At 40.4% G+C, this 16,545-nt stretch overlaps 2 protein-coding genes across 14 annotated transcripts in view; one reads left to right on the top strand and one right to left on the bottom strand.

The window, feature by feature from the left end:
* Positions 1-254: 254 nt before the first annotated feature.
* Positions 255-16,491, top strand: GALK1 (galactokinase 1). 2 transcript variants are annotated; one of them, XM_087887193.1, is made up of 9 exons: positions 255-402; positions 888-1,326; positions 3,502-3,691; positions 4,225-4,344; positions 6,086-6,221; positions 7,417-7,598; positions 8,080-8,230; positions 10,520-10,682; positions 12,414-16,491. In XM_087887193.1, exons 2-9 carry the CDS (start codon positions 1,156-1,158, stop codon positions 12,486-12,488), a joined length of 1,188 nt encoding a protein of 395 aa, XP_087743319.1. In that variant the 5' UTR covers positions 255-402; positions 888-1,155; the 3' UTR covers positions 12,489-16,491. The 2 variants fall into 2 exon arrangements, with proteins under 2 accessions (XP_087743319.1, XP_034264537.3); XM_034408646.3 differs by lacking the exon at positions 255-402 and adding an exon at positions 663-791.
* ITGB4 (integrin subunit beta 4) overlaps positions 14,100-16,545 on the bottom strand; it is a 97,396-nt gene continuing 94,950 nt past the window's right edge. For all 12 annotated transcript variants that reach the window (XM_034408643.3, XM_034408637.3, XM_034408642.3 and 9 more), the window contains one exon: positions 14,100-16,337. In XM_034408643.3, coding sequence (XP_034264534.2) covers positions 16,195-16,337 — 143 coding nt within the window. In that variant the 3' untranslated portion in view covers positions 14,100-16,194. The remainder of the gene's footprint in view (positions 16,338-16,545) is intronic.

The raw sequence follows: 16,545 nt of genomic DNA, 5'->3' as shown, positions 1-16,545 counted from the left end.
AAAGATCAAACAAAGATGGAAGAAATATACTAAAATTATATATATTAGGAGTGTCAACATCCAAGATATTTTAGAAAGTAATAACATGAGCTTGTACCACTAGAATATAAAATGTTGAACTTTGGAGAAAACATTTGGAATACCACGGATAGACAAGAAAACAAATGGATCATAAAACAAGTCAGTCCAGAATTCATATTCAAAACACAAATGACCACGTAGGCCTAAATTATCTCATTTTGGACCCATTACAGGAAGACCCAGTTCCCTTGAAAAGTCTCTTGTGATGGAAAGCTGGAATGAAAGAGGGCAAAGAGCAACAAGGTGAATGGACTCAATTACAATGGTGGTCTGTGCCATTTTGAGAACAGATCATCCTGGAGAAGATCATTTATGTGGTTGGTAAGAAACAGTACTGAGTCTGACTTAACGGTGCATACATCAAATGATTTTGCAAATTCTGAAAGCATTTTCTGCTCAGGTTATTACGGTAGTTAACTTGAACTTTTCCAAGATATTGTTAATCAGTAATAGGTGGAAGAGGTTTTTGTTTTCTTTGCACTTTTGTTTATTTATGCTCCACCTTTCAAATAACATTAACTTAGAACTAACCAATCATTACTCACGCAAACTACAGCAAAGGCTTTTGTGTGTGTAGATTTGCACTTTCCCCCCCTCAGTACGGAGCACACTACTTTGCAGCAGGGATAAAAAGCGCAGTCTTTTTTTTTTTTACGGTGGCTTTGAGAAATCTTTATTTTGTAGAATAGACTACTACAAAAGCAAAATACGTAAGTATTTTTACGAAATGCTGTAAAATTATCATTAATGTAATTTTTTTAAAAAAAATAATTTTTTTTATATTTTTTGTAATTTTTTTAAAAAAGCGCAGTCTTTACTGGCCCTTACGAAAGAAACCCAGGAAAGTGAAGGCAAGATTTGAAGTTGCACCAGCGACCCCTACAGGACACCTAGAAGATGTGCTGGCGGAGCAAAGGGGCTGGACGCCCGAGAAATGCACGCCGAGTGGGCGGGCCTTGATCAGAACTGCTGGACTGAGAGCAGTCGTGCGTCTGCGCAGAACTCGGCTCGTTTCTTTCCGGGATCGGTGGTTTCAGCGTTGGAACCTGCAGTTTGCAAAAGTGGATCGGGATCATGGAAAAAAGGAGAGACTCCAACCCAGTGGGGTCGTTACTAGCAGCCGCTCGGGAAGTGTACAAAAGGGTTTATGGCGGGGAAGATCCTAAAATTGCAGTGTCGGCGCCCGGAAGGGTAAATTTGATCGGAGAGCACACCGATTACAATCAAGGTTTCGTGCTACCTATGGTAAGGAAGCAATGCCGTTCAGAAAAATCAGATTAACTTCGGCTGTGCTTCTTCCAGTTTTATGGGGATTTTCCAAAGACATCTCGGGGAAATTCCTTCATCGATGTAGAGGAGGAGAATAAAAAAGCCGTTTCTGCCATGAAGATACTAATATTGTGCCTAAATGTGGGAATGCCAGTATTTAAAGAGATTCTTTTTTGTCAGTGGGTAGGCAAAGCTGCTGAAGATTACTTTTGAAGACTTGGTTCCTTTCAGGAATATTTCTGATCTCTTCCACGGCCAGCGGAGTTAAGCCTAATTTTGATTGCACAAACGTGGAGTTAAATATTCACTAAGTATAAAATAGCAAATGTTAAGCTATTTTTTCCCAAGTTATGCTTTCATTACCCTTCTCTTATTTCCCTGACATAGTAGTGAATTCAAAGGCAAATTGTTCCATAAAAAGTTGACTTTTATGTCTAAACATTATGATTTCCTGTTGCAAAATGTTTATTGGATGAAGACATTTCTCTAAAAATTTAGCAAGAAATAAAGTTCCCTGAGCGTGACAATGCTGTTATGACAACACTCTAAGATATTCACTGAATATAATTTCTTGAAATAACTCCAAAACATTCATGAGTACAACACACTTGAGTTAACCTGGGATTAGGTTTACACAGCATATTCTATTAGAATGTAATTTTATTATTTATAATTTGCTACAGTATAGGTTGTTATACTGTATGTAAGTGGTTTCTTTTTTTTTTCTCCTTTACTGAAACTGTTTGCATCTACAAATGGTTCTTAAGACATAGGCCTCCATTAGAAGTTAAGGGGAATGCTAATTTCTGGAATGCCTATATTAATGTCATGCTAAAAATCCACTCTTAAATTCCAAAATATCTTTGATCTTCAACTTTGCTTCACCATTCTCCCCTAACTGAAATTATGCTTTCTAAAGAGGTTCTACTCTTTCTCTCTCTGTGGCCCATAGACTTGGAAGTTCAACCCACTAGAATAGATGTATTGAACTATAATGAGCATTGCAGTGATGAAATTCAATTTTGGTTCTGTGGGCGTGGCTTGGTGGGCGTGGTGTGGCTTGGTGGGTGTGGCAGGGGAAGGATACTGCAAAATCTCCATTCCCACCGCATTCCAGGGGAAGGATACTGCAAAATCCCCATTCTCACCCCACTCTGGGGCCAGCCAGAGGTGGTATTTGCCAGTTCTCCGAACTGCTCAAAATTTCCGCTACCGGTTCTCCAGAACCTGTCAGAATCTGTTGGATTTCACCCCTGGACCATTGGATAATAAAAATCTCATCCCAATCCTAAAGAAGTACAGATGGTATAATTGCATGTTCCTTCTCTGTTTTTATGTGGGGCTTAATTTTAAATTGTAAGCCACTTATTTCTTTGTATTCTACAAGATATCCTGTACAGTAGTGGCAATTTAAGAAAGTATGAATAACAACAGTTTCCATCCAGTGTGATGGAAGCAGATTTCTGTATGCGTGCTGTAAGATTTCCTCCACATCTCCAAATTCATTTCTTTACCGTACCATTTTCTCCAGCTCTGATCTGAGGATGTCTGGTAGGTAGAGTAACTAAATTAATCCAAATGTTTTGGTTCATCCAACACATTGAACCCCAGACTCATCACACTGGCTGAGTTTGCACAATATCAAGCCATAGATTAACCAGGTGTGATGTGTGAAGTTAGCAATTGTGTATTTTGGGAAATGTGTTTTCACACAAATCAGTTAATAGGCATATTCAAGGTTTCTAAGGACTATGTTGGAGAAATCATTACAAATCAAAAGGATTTTCTCCATTATAATAATTATCCTAAGTGACCAAAACTAAAAATCTCAGGAAGAGTCATTCTTCTGCTTCTATATCTACACTCCTACTCATATTCCTCATCCTCATTTCTATTCATTCTTGGGCTCCTCTGCATTTATAGGGGGGCGGGGGGATACCATGCAGAAAGTGTTTTTTTTAGGAACCTTGCCCATCTTTTTGTATTTAGTTATACTGGACGTGACATACCTATTGTACTCCAGATGTTGCAGAACCACAATCCTTAGCAGTCCCAGCCTGTGGAGAAGGGCACTGAGAGTTGTAGTTCATCAATTGCTGGAAGATCAGTTGATTTTCCACTGCTACCCTCTACAGTGCTCTCTTTCTTCAGGCCATACAGATGAGAACAGTCATGGTTGGGAGTCCAAGGGAAGATGGAATGATATCCATAACTACAACTGCAGAGGAAACGGAAGAGCCTAAAACTGTGCAGTTTCCAGTTCCAAGGGAAGGTGTTTCCTTGAAACCCGGAGAACCTCGCTGGGCTAATTATGTAAAAGGGGTTATCCAGCATTATAAAGGTAAGATCCAAAATCAATCAAAGATTGGGGTTATTACATGGTTTGGCAATTGGAGCATCCATAAGATGGGAGTCAAGAAACTTTAGATGGCAGCTACAACCATGCAGTCAAAACTCTGCCTTTCCCCAAGTGACCCCCTCCCACCACAGACTCTCCTCTTTGGCCGGAATGAGGCGATGAGAGACTATAATGTATTATTTAATAGAGAGATTGAAATATTCCATGTCCCCTCACTTTTGAGTAGGGTTTTTTTCTCCTCCTAAATCTAAATAATGATTGCCATATAACCCATTAAATGGGTTCCTATCTCCCACAAAGCCAAGATACCAGTGGGATAAACAATTCCAACCACTATGTCTTTGACCCCTTCGAAGAAGTGTAGCCCTTTACTTAAAGCATCTTTCCCAAACCGTGACAGATTTTTAGTTAAACATGATGCTTTTCAGAATAGTTCGTTAAATTACAGATTATTTGTGGGACGTGCCGTGAATTATGTTGTTTTCTCCCTGTGCTGCTTTTCTATTCCATTATAGCTGGCCCTCTCCCAGGCTTTGATGTTGTGATAGAGAGTAATGTACCAATAGGTGGTGGTCTCTCAAGTTCAGCCTCCTTAGAAGTGGCCATGTACACCTTCCTGCAGCAGCTCTCTCCTGGTAAGAATTATACTATGCCTGTGATGAAACAGCAGATAACTTATATTCTCCTTAAAGCAAGTGAAGTGCTAAATGGATACATCTTAGGAAGGAAGGACGTTATTTTTCCTTCTTTTCCATCACTTTAACTTGCCCCACCATCAACTGCTTCTCTTTCAATCCTTCGCTCTCAAAGTTTCTTTCTTTCTTTCTTTCTTTCTTTCTTTCTTTCTTTCTTTCTTTCTTTCTTTCTTTCTTTCTTTCTTTTTTTCTTTCTCTCTCTCTCTCTCTCTCTCTCTCTCTTTCTTTCTTTCTTTCTTTCTGGAAGAACTGAAAGAAGAGGCGGTTGATAGTGGGGCAAATTAAAGTGATGGAAAAGAAGGAAACAAACTACCATGGAAGAGAAAAAGAAACTCTTGTGACAAACTAAGCAATCATTCTTTAAAAAAAACATAGAAGGTGCATTTTGGTTTTCATATCTATCTCCTGTGTTTTCCATCAATTAAGGGTAATTGTTAATGTTTTGGTCAACTACTCTGAGTTAATGAGAGAGAGAATATAAGACTTTATTTCTCAATCCCCGATCTTAACCTATCAGGAAAATAACTTAAAAGAACACTTAACCAGTTCAGGGTGCCAACAGTGACATTTGAAATATATTTATTTACCCTCAGAATAACTATAGAAAAATATTAGAACAAAGAACACATCCAGCTTTATTGGGAATTCTGAAAATGACCCACCTGGAGCACAGCCATGTTGAGGAAGTCTAGGGACTGAGGGGCAAAATCCAGACAATGAGATGGAAGCAAAGAATGTTTCCTGCCTTTCTTTGACATCATCAACCAATTCCAGATTTTTTCAGTAGCCCTTTAGAAGGCTGGTTGGGGGTATATTTTTCAACCTGAAATTTCTACCCCCTTTTCGACTTTGTTAGCTAAATGAGACTGAGGTTGACCACAGCTGAAGAAGTTTTGTAAACATGTGTTGCAATCCCTGGAAACTCCAAATTGTTGGGAAATACTTAGGGAAGAACACAGCAGGCTAGATGGAGAAAGACTAACCTACATGGGTTCTGGTGTCCTCTTTTTCAAGCAGCTGCATGATCACCGTTAAAAACAAAATAGTGAATTAGAATTTAGTTAGTGGATGGACCCTCTAAGGCAGGGCTGTCAAACTCACAGCGCACGGTCCAGATGCATCATGTGCTGACCATGCCCATGTCCGGTTTAGTGAAGAGGGGAAAAGTCCCGATACGTCACGTGACACTGCCATGATGATGTGAGTTTGATACCCCTGCTCTAAGGCATTAGTCATTGTTAACAAAGCACAGCAGCTGAATTCACACAACATATCAAGGATTGTTGGAGAGCAACTATCCTTGCTAGGAGGAGGGTTCAAGCAAGGAATCAGCCTGGATGCACTGTATAAACACAAGAGGGCTAGGTCTGACCACTCCGATTACCTTGGCACCTTATCTACCCATTCCCAGATGAGATCGGCCACTCTGGAGAGATCCCCGTGCAATAGGCAGAGAACAATAAAGTAACTGATTGGAACATGGGTTGGTTTCTTGGCCGTGCCCATTCTGAAGAGCTCCAGTCCTAGAAAACGAGCACTAGACGGCTAATTTTTTTATACATCTGCATGTTTTGGCTTGTTTTGATATATGAATATCAAACATTTTAATATTTGGCCCTCTTTCCTTTATATGGAAATAAAGTACTAAATTGTCAGTGGATATTTTTCTTCTTTGGTACAGATGACATGGATCCAGTTACTAAGGCACTGGTGTGCCAGAAAGCGGAACACACCTTTGCAATGATGCCTTGTGGTATCATGGACCAATTTATCTCCGTAATGGGGAAAGAAGGACATGCCTTGCTGATAGACTGCAGGTCAGAATGTAGCAATAGTCATTTTCTTGTAATTTCTTCCATCTATCTATATAGAGAGATCATGTCCACACAGTTTGTTTGTTTGTTTGTTTGTTTGTTTATTTATTTATTTATTTATTTATTTATTTATTTATTATTGCGATTTATATGCCGCCTTTCTCCCTAGGGCGGCTTACAAAATGACAAATTCCAATACAAATCACAATGAAATAAATTAAAATCAGCAACCCTATTAAAAACAGTTTAAAATTATGACAGTGTATCCCCAAATGGATCAGTTGAGTTGACGAAAGAGCCACGTCTTCAGCTCACGACGGAAGGAAAGAAGGTCGGGGGCTGTCCTGAGCTCGGTGGGCAATCCATTCCAGAAGGTCAGGGCTCCCACAGAGAACGCCCTCCTCCTGGGGGCCGTCAGCCGACATTGTTTGGCCGACGGCACCCTGAGGAGGCCGACTCTGTGAGAGCGCACAGGACGGTGGGAGAGCAGCTGGAGATGGTCCTGCAAGTATCCCGGCCCTAAGCCATGAAGGGCTTTATAGGTGAGCACCAGCACCTTGAAATGTATCCGGAGCGCCACCGGCAGCCAGTGCAGCTCATGCAGGAGAGGTGTTACACGGGAGTATCTAGACGCCCCCGTAACTACCCGCGCGGCTGCGTTCTGGACTAGCTGGAGCCTCCGGACGCATCCCAAGGGCAGCCCTATGTAGAGGGTGTTATGAGATCTGTTATCTCATCTAACTAGGCTCACAGTATTCAAAAGAGGAGAAGGATGTTATTGCTCTGTAAAAAAAAAAAAAACTTCCTGTAAAGTATTTGTGGAATGAAATTCTCAAAGCGCGTTCAGATAACCCTTCTACCTTAAGCCCTGGGTGAGTTGCTGAGGCTAGGGATAGAGCTAAATCCATGTCCTTTAAGTTGACAGTTAAGACCCAATTTTTAATGATTGTATGAATATTTTTACAGAATATTAAAAATTGTTAGAATGTAACACATACCCAACTCATGCACATTTTAGAATTCAGAATGCAGGTTTTAAATTTAAAGCATTGAATTTGTAAAGTTGTGTTATGTGGACAGTGCACTTTGGTTTATAATGACAGCTCTTTTCAGTATTTCTTATGTATAAGTAAGTAAACCCAGCAACCATCTTTAGGATCATTTTGTGTGATCTAGTTATGTCTTCTTGTTATTCAAGGTCCTTGAAAACTCGCCTGGTCCCTTTGACTGACCCAGATTTAGTTGTTCTCATCACCAATTCCAATGTACGACACACTTTGACAGGCAGCGAGTATCCCACACGTCGGCGTCAGTGTGAAGAGGCAGCCAAGTTGCTGGGAAAGGCAAGCCTGAGAGAAGCCAACATGTCAGACTTAGAGGGTAAACATTATTTGGAAAGGGGGGTGGGGGTGGGCATGTCAGCTTCCATCCTTCAGAACATCTGAAGCTTTGTGTGTCTGTTGCAGAGCAAGGGGAGATGGAAAGGCTAGAGGCAATTGACACATTAGGCATACATGTAGTTGTCGTATAGCACAATTGGGACTGGTAACTCAGTCATTAAGCAAAGCAATTGCTAAGAGAAACGGTGATTGTGCTTATGATTTTACTTCAGCTTGCCTTTGCTTTACAGACCTGCAAAAGTCAAATCTTAGGATGAATTGTAAAGTTACTTTTTCATGACTGTTGTTAACGGCAAACGGTCATTAAAGCAGTTGCTAAATGAGGACTATTTCCTGTACTATCATACAGGAGGTGACAGAAGGCATATTGGAAGCTCAAAACTTTCCATTTGGGGATCATTTTTAACCGTTGAGCCCTAATTGAATCTTGTTTCGTTTTGTTTTTCTCTCTCTCTTTCCAGAGTCCAGGAGCCTCCTGAGTAAGGAGATGTACAGGCGAGCCAGGCATGTGATTGGAGAGATTGAACGCACAGCTATGGCAGCCGAGGCTCTGGAGGCCAGAGATTATAAGAGGTTTGGAGAGCTGATGGTAGAGAGCCACAATTCCTTAAGGTAAGGCAACAGTCTGAAGCTGATATACAGTCTAGGACAGTGATGGCTAACCTTTTTGCCGTCACGTGCCAAAAGCAAGGGAAGCGCAGGGAGGTCATGCGCGTGCGTGCCCACAACCATAATTCAATGCTCCCCGCAGCCCCCCCGCGCTTGCACATGCAACCCCCCCCCATGCTCCCCACGCGTTTAGCACGCGATGGCAAAAAGGTTATCTGTGGGCCCAGTAGGCCCGTTTTTCTCCCTCCCTGGGCTCCAGAGACTTTCTTGGAGCATGGGGAGGGCAAAAATGGCCTCCCCCACCCCCCTGGAGATCCTCTGGAGGCCAGAAACAGCCCGTTTCCCAACTTCTGGTGGGTCCAGAAGGCCCAGAAATCAGCTGGCCAGCGCATGCATGTGCGCTGGAGCTGAACTAGGGCAACGCTCGCGTGCCCACAGATATGGCTCTGCGTGCCACCTATGGCACACATGCCATAGGTTTGCCATCACGGGTCTAGGACTAGGTTATTCCTTTTGTATTTTTTTTTTTTTAAATTAACATTCATAGAATCAAAGGGCTGTTTTTGAATTTCCACGTAAAGATTTTCCTGTATGTATGTATGTAGATTGGATGTACAACAAAGCTATTTAATTCAGAAGATCAACACACCTTACAGGTAGTTCTCGACTTACAACAGTTCACTTACTGACTGTTCGAAGTCACAACGGCACTGAAAAAAAGTGATTTATGACCCTTTTTCACACTTATGACCGTTACAGCATCCCCTTGATCACGTGATTTACATTCAGATGCTTGACAACGGACTCATTTTTATGACAATTGCAATATCCCAGGGTCATGTGATCATCTTTTGCAACCTTCTGACAAGCAAAGTCAATGGGGAAACTAGATTCACTTAACAACCGTGTTACCAATTTAACAACTGCAGTGACTCACTTAACAAGTGTGGCAAGAAAAGTCATAAAATCAAAACTCATTTTACAAATGTCTAATTTAGCAACATAAATTTTGGGCTCAGTTGTGGTTGTAAGTTGAGGACAACCTATATTTTACATCTATTGCATCTCTTTCGTTTCACAGAATTAAGAACATCTTAATCAGGTTTTAAGATTAACATCTTAATCTATTTACCGGTTTGCAACGGGGCCGCACACTCGCTCTTCTGCGCAAGCACAGAAGCATTTTGATGACGTCAGGGTCAGTGGGTGGAGCCTCCCGCCGGTTTTACTACTGGTTCTATAGAAACGGTGTGAACCGGGGGCAACCCACCACTGATCTTAATGTAAACCTATTACTTTTTATTCCTCTTACATACTAAATGATTGTTGTTTATGTATTATCAGATGGACCCATAAACACAATCTGTCATGCCTTGGCCAGCTGAGACATATTTTTAAATAACACAGAGAAAGTGTAGACTGGATTGTCTGCCTTAATCATATTTGTTCCACATGGGGCATTTCTTCCTAAGAGTAAATGAAGTCAGTTTGGCACATCATATTCTTTTCCATATCCCATCAACAAAGATCTAAATGCAGTGTAATGACATAGAACAGGGGTCCCCAAACTGTGGGCCATGGCCCACTACTGGGCTGTGGCCTAGTCTCCACTGGGCTGCATGAGTAGCCAGCATGTGCGCACAGCCCCTCTTGCTTGAGCATTGCTGCAAGCATTGCAGGTGGTCGCGGCCCAACTTGCACAAGCGTTGTCGCGGGCGCTTGCGGCCCCACTCGCACAAGCCCCCCCCGCCCCCCTGTTCTGGGCCATCAACCCTGAAAGGTTGGGGAGCTCTGACATAGAAGTTATCTGTTGCAAGTGATACACTTTAATGCAGGGATGGGCAGTTCATTGTTCCAAGGGGCTACGTGAGAAATTGAGACTGTTGTGGAGGGTTGAACTAATAGGGCTGTGAAGGCGTGTAGGCACAAATGCATGCACAAAGGCAAACTGGAAAAAAAAATAGCAGTCACCTTTAAAATAAAAGCAAGCACTTGTATTGCATGCATAGTGTACACTTATTTACATTTGATTTCTGATTGACCTCATGTGGGCCAGATGGAGACAGCCAAAAGAGCAGGATGTGGCTCAAGGCCATAAAATGCCCAGGTCTGCTTTAATTTATCCCAAGGTGAGAATTGGATACTTCTGTAATATCATCCCATGTCTATCATTATAATGATTGGGTCTACTGTAACTACTAACCTTTTTTTTCCTACCTTCCATATAGTAATTGACAAGGGTTTTTCCTCCCTCATTTTTGTTTAAAAATCACTCATTTTTCCTCCCATCAGGGATGACTATGAAGTTAGTTGTCCGGAATTAGATGAGCTGGTAGCTGCTGCCATGGAAGTTCCTGGAGTTTATGGTAGCAGAATGACTGGTGGCGGTTTTGGAGGTTGCACCGTAACTCTTCTTGAATCGGGAGCTGCAGAAAAAGTTCTGAAACATATCAAGGTATGTGGTTGATCGGGCGGCAAGAGTGGATTTGCTGGTACAGTTCTCTCATTTACAACCTACATGAGCAGAATTTTAACACCAGCTTTTTCTTCTTGGACCTATGTTTTAGTTCTTCTTGATACAAAGCACTCTCTCTGGGGATAGATATATATTAGAATATAGGCTGTAATCAATGTATGCAATTATTTTTGATATCAAAAATTCCAATATGTTCATCAGTAAAATCCAGTCCTATTTTTCTTCCTGGCTGTCTTTTAGCAATAACACTTAGACTTATATACCACTTCATAGTGCTTTTTATAGCCCTCTCTAAGCGGTTTACAGAGTCAGCATATTGCCCCCAACAATCTGGGTCATTAAACCTTTTGTGGTCTAATTCCTCACTGTATATCTAAGAACAGTTTTAAGGATATGAACTTATACCCTGAAACAAAACCCCTAACCCTCTCTGCCTTCATCAGCCATAACCTGCCACCAGTGTATTGGCCTATGTGCCTGCTCATTCCTGAGATGATCCCAGCAGGAAGAAACAGACTCCAAGCATATATTTCTGGATCCTGAATTCCCAGCATCTTCCTTTTCTCCTTTGCCTGTCTCCAGCCACTGATGATAATGTCCCACTGCTACACCTCCCACCTGCCTCCTTTTCTCTCTCAAGTTCTGCTGTACCATGCACCATGTTCCCACGCACCAGCATTAAGGAAAACACTCAACCTTGGATTCCCCTCCCCCTCTTGCTCCCCATTGTAAACCACATTTGTCCAGAACTTCTATATTTCAGTCCATACTGGAACAAAACACCCTTATTTTCTTCTGTATATAGGCCAAAAACTGCATACATAAAATGGTCCACGCATGGAATATTTTTTCAGATCCCTAATGTCATAACATAAATTGTGAGGAAAGCATTTTTATGTTTCTAGAGGAATGAAGTACAGTAGAAAGTGTCTGTGTGTGAGAAAGATTTTGACAGCCTTTAGCATGGATAGATGAATTTAGTTCTGAGGAGAAAAGTCTGTGCTGGGGAGCATAGAAACTGTCTTGGTCCACCTGCTATTTATCTTCCCACAGTTTCTCTGCTAAGAGCTGTTTCTTTCTGTTGCTATTAGAACTGTTGTTTGGATAAAAAAGTCTTCAGTCCAGACACAGGCAATCTGCTGCCTTCTGGGTGTTTAATTCCTTGACATTGACAGTTTTGCCTACGGCAGATAGAAGACCAAAACATTTGGAAAAACATTTGCCCATTCCTGGTTTAAACGTCCATTATCAACACATGTTTTCTGTTGCTAAATTTGCTGTTTGAGCAAACTCATATGCTTGCTGATAATGTCTTTGGGGTTTTTTCCCCCCTTCAATTGTGTCTGATTATTGGAGATTGCTTGAACAGTCTTTGCAATTTTCTTGGCGTGGTTTTTCAGAAGTGGTTTATCCTTGTCTGCATCCTGGGTCCGAAAGTGAGTAGCCCAAGGTCATCCAGCTGGCTTTGTGCCTAAGACCAGTATTGGAACTTACAATCTCTCACTTTCTAGCCTGATGCCTTAACCACTACACCAAAATGGTTCTTGTCTTTGGTTTATCTCTTAATAATTGCCGTCTGAGTGATAAATAGCCATCTGATATGCCCTAAGTCAGATTTCCACACTTGTGAACTTTTTCTCCTGATGTAGTTTGTATGCCTTGATAAATTCAGATAATTGCATATCATGGTTTTTTGCTTTTATCAATTAGGACAAATACAGCAGGACAGCGACATTCTATTTCACAAAACCCGCTGATGGATCTCAAATACATCTCCTGTCTTGAAAGCTCTTCCACCTTGTCTGTAGGATTCACTAAGAAAAGTGATAAAGAGAAGCATGACATTTTTGGACAGCTTCCTGGGACATTAGCTTGGAGCAAAGACTTGACTTCTTCCATAAAAGAAGTGAAGTAAGTGAAAACCTGTGTGCGCACACAGATGTTTTTTTTTTTCTTTTAGCCAAGAGCCCAAAAGAGATTTTTGTCTGATTCACAAGACAGTTTGGGGCTCAAAATTTCCTTTTCAGAGAAACACTATGATGAGTTTCATTAAACAGCCCTTGATTTCTGCATACAGTTTTCTGTGATAAGTTCCTTCAACAACCTGGATGGAAATACTGAGGCTGGGAAAGCCTGGCATAAACTCCACAACTCCAAAGCAATTCAATTCCTTTTTATCTTCCCAAGCAGAGACTAATCGTGGAAATAGGCTTTCTGTTTTACATTGTGCTCTAAATTTTGCTTCTATTCTTTCCTTTTTGCTTACCCCATTAATGAGTGATCTTCCAATAATGAATTACCCACTAAACATCTCTTAAATAGAGTCACTTTGTGATGAGTTTCTCCATTGCATTCCATATTATCATTTGTTACTGACAAGGACAGGCTGATGCAACATAATACCCTCAACCCATATAATTGGTAGAAATGTGGTAGAAAGTGACAGCGTAGTCAGTTACAGTGAAGTCAAAATAAAATGGGCATCATAATGTCTATGAGATGATGTGTAATTGCATCATGACTTCTAATGCAAAGATGTACGGTAAAATGTGTCCTTTGTACGATGTAAGTTGTGTCATTTGTATGATGCATTTATCATTTGTCTCCCCTCCCTCTGCCCCAACTCTGATCCAATTAAGCAAAATTCACAATAACGATAGCCTTTCTTGCAATAGAATGTATGATTGTCACACTAAAATAATTGGCTATGTTCCCTTATAGGAAACCTTCATGTGGTTAGTTGGTTTTCATTTTAGCATGATTGTGACCCAGCCTTGATTTGTAAACCTCAGTTTATTATACCAATGTTATGCATAAGCACAATGTCTTAATAAACCAGGGTTAAACACATCAGGGATTAGTAATGTGTAAACTAGCCAATACTTGTTTAACATCAACTGTCCACTAACCAGTTTTTAAATTATCATGTGCCTAGCCTGTGTTGTTATGTAAAGCTTAGTGTTTTGTGCAGCCATTATATCCCAACAGTACTATCCCAACTGTATGTTTTGCAGTGGCAACAGTTACGTTAAAAATGAACTTCTGCTGGGCACTCAAACATATTCACAAAAGTTATTCAATTATTCTTCACATGTATTTCAACTGCTAAACAGATGCAGACTTAACTTTTCCCATACAACATTTTTTAAAGACAGATCCCATTGCTATTGATGCTAATCTTTAATGCTAATTTTGACAACCTTATATCCTTTTAACTTTGGCCGTCAGGTTATTTTAATAACATCTTCAGGTAGAAGTTATATGTTTTGCTTTTATTGCCTAATTCTGTTGAGGTTTAGGTTTGTACAAGATCTGCATCATTGCCCTCATTAGCAGTCAACCTGGTTTTTTTTTTTTACACATAGCATATTTGAAAATAATAATAAAAAAAATAGCTGCGATCATAGAGAAAATGTTTATTAAGTGCAATGCAAAGCCATCCGGTCCAAAGCACCATCTGTCAGATTTCTGAAATACTGAAACTGCATGTGTACTTAATTCCATCAACCTCTACAAGCCATAATAATCTACAAACATGTAATTTACATTATAATGTGTTTTTCATTATACATCAGTGAAAGCATAGGATGCCTTTTAAAACTTCTATTTAGAACGACTGTGCCGTTAGATACCTCTTTGGATTACACCAAGATGTGTGGTTCTTATTCTGAGGGAAAAGTTTAATAATCGGTAGTAAGAGTTTGCAAGAAACAGGAAATCGTATCAGAAAAAGAAATGGAAAGCTCTGGAGATAAAAGTTAATGCAGCTTCTCCTAAGAAGAAATGATTTGCAACTCCCTTACAAAGGATCCAGGAAATCATTCATTCTGTTCAGTACGAAAGAAATCTTGCCCTTTTAAAAGACAGTCCAGGAACTTTAATAATTCCATCTCTTATGAATGATTCACAGCACTGAATATGAGATCCTAAGAGCTCCAGACTGATACATTTTGCCTGAATGGGCCTAGCTGCATTACTCTTCCTAGTGGCATTGATCAAATGTTCACTTTCAGCAGATGTTATGTCCATCTGTTCTGAGAACCACTCACAACTACGGGGCACCTTCAAGTCATGTGGGGTGCAGGATAAGCCAGCTAGCATTACCCACACCTTGCGTGATGATTGGCACTGACGAATAAACTGTCATTTAGATCAGGGTTCGCCAAACTTGTCAAATTTAAGACTTGTGGATTTCAATTCCCAGAATTCCTCAGCTAGCATGGAGTTGAAGTCCACAAGTCTTAAAATTGGCAAGCTTGGAGAACCCTGATTTAGATAGATAAGATGCCATGTAATTGCATTCTGACCTTCTCACCAAAGAATTCCTGGGCAGCTTCTGAAAAATGCAGCCATAGCACCGATGTTAATTTGGATTTCAGTTTGTTTCCAAAGGAGTTTTAGGATTATTTTCCAAAAAATACGTTAACATGATGCTATCATTGTCAATTCACTAGTTTTTATGTGGTTGGAAGAAAAAAAGATAGGAAAACAATCACATTGGGACTCTGACCAAGGCTATTGTATTTGCACCATAAGAGCCTCATCCAAAAGTAACTAAAATGTTGGCTAGAAGTAAATCAGTTTATTTTGAGAGCTACCTCTTAAAGATATTAATTGTCCATTGCACAATACCAAATATTTGATATTGAAGTTGGAAAGTTGCTTTAATTGCCCCATGTTATATCGGATTCTTTGGAAAAGGGTTTACAGGTAAGTCCTTGTTTAGCAATCATGACCTGGGATCAACAGCTCAGTTCTTAACTCAGCAGTCATTAAGTGAAACTGTGCCTGTGTTTGTGCTCTTGCTTTAACTGTCCTTTGCTTTATGACCTGCAAAGGTTATAAATATGAGGATTGGTCATAAAATTACCATACTTTTTAAATTATGGTTGTAACTGCAAATGGCTGCTGAACAAAGTCGTTAAACGAGGACTACCTGTATATATTTTAGCAACCTTACGCCATAAAATAGTATTTTTTGTTAATCTGCTAATGAATTGCTATATACTGCACAGCGTGGGATTTTATAACCAACTATACAACAATTGGATTAACTCCCCTGGATTGCAAGGAATGTATGTGACAAACAGGATGTTATTGTGCTCAGAAGAAAAAAAAATGAGGATGGTCTTAATTTCAACAAAGAGGAAGAGATCCAGTTAAAATATGCAAAGTGAAAAGCAATGGTCTGAGGTAAGGATTTCAAACCAAATCCAGAGCAGCAAAGCAGATACTCATGAGCTGGATTCAGAGTTGAACTAGCCAAGAGAGTTTCATAACCAAGTGTTCTGTTAAAAGCTCCTTTCACAAGATGCTAGGTTACCAGCTAGGCTGTGTGCAGATATCACCTGGTGATATTTCAAAAGCAATGGCCAGTGGGTGGCTTTTAGGGCTAATGGAGCACAGAGATTGCCATCCGCTCTCATCTGGAAGATGGCCACAGAACATCTTGTTGAAATTTGAGTGTCTTTTTGGCAGTTTCCTTGTGCGCTCAAGCTTCATAGAATTGTCTCTCTGTCTGTCTGGAGAATGTCCCACTATTGCTGGACATGGTGCTGGTGATGTATTCTTTGGTGATCTGTTTGGTCAGGGTGCCGCCACTTTCCACTCGCTGGGTGGTCATCAGCATCCCATCTGAAACAAAGGGACAGAATAAAAACGGCGTAAACAGCAACTTCCCCCGTGGCTAGATTTGCAGTTCATTCTTAAAGCATAAAATTGGCTGTTTAAGGTTTTGTTGAGTATGTAGTGTAAAACCAAATATATAAAAGTGCATTTTGTGAAGCCAGCTAATTGTGGTTTATTCTCTAAACTGTAATTGAATGATGGATTAAGCATGTTC

Source organism: Pantherophis guttatus, chromosome 2 (assembly GCF_059756535.1).
Source record: "Pantherophis guttatus breed Tessera chromosome 2, ASM5975653v1, whole genome shotgun sequence".
In the NCBI taxonomy this organism is placed as follows: domain Eukaryota; kingdom Metazoa; phylum Chordata; class Lepidosauria; order Squamata; family Colubridae; genus Pantherophis; species Pantherophis guttatus.
Note: the sequence above shows the minus strand (reverse complement) of the source record. Positions and strands in the feature narration are given on the sequence as shown.

Excerpts from the sequence above, each read along its gene's own strand:
- GALK1 (XM_087887193.1), top strand. The coding sequence starts at position 1,156 with ATGGAAAAAAGGAGAGACTCCAACCCAGTGGGGTCGTTACTAGCAGCC. Across the intron at positions 4,345-6,085 it reads CCTGCAGCAGCTCTCTCCTG|ATGACATGGATCCAGTTACT; the intron begins GTAAGAATTATA and ends TCTTTGGTACAG. Across the intron at positions 7,599-8,079 it reads CAACATGTCAGACTTAGAGG|AGTCCAGGAGCCTCCTGAGT; the intron begins GTAAACATTATT and ends CTCTCTTTCCAG.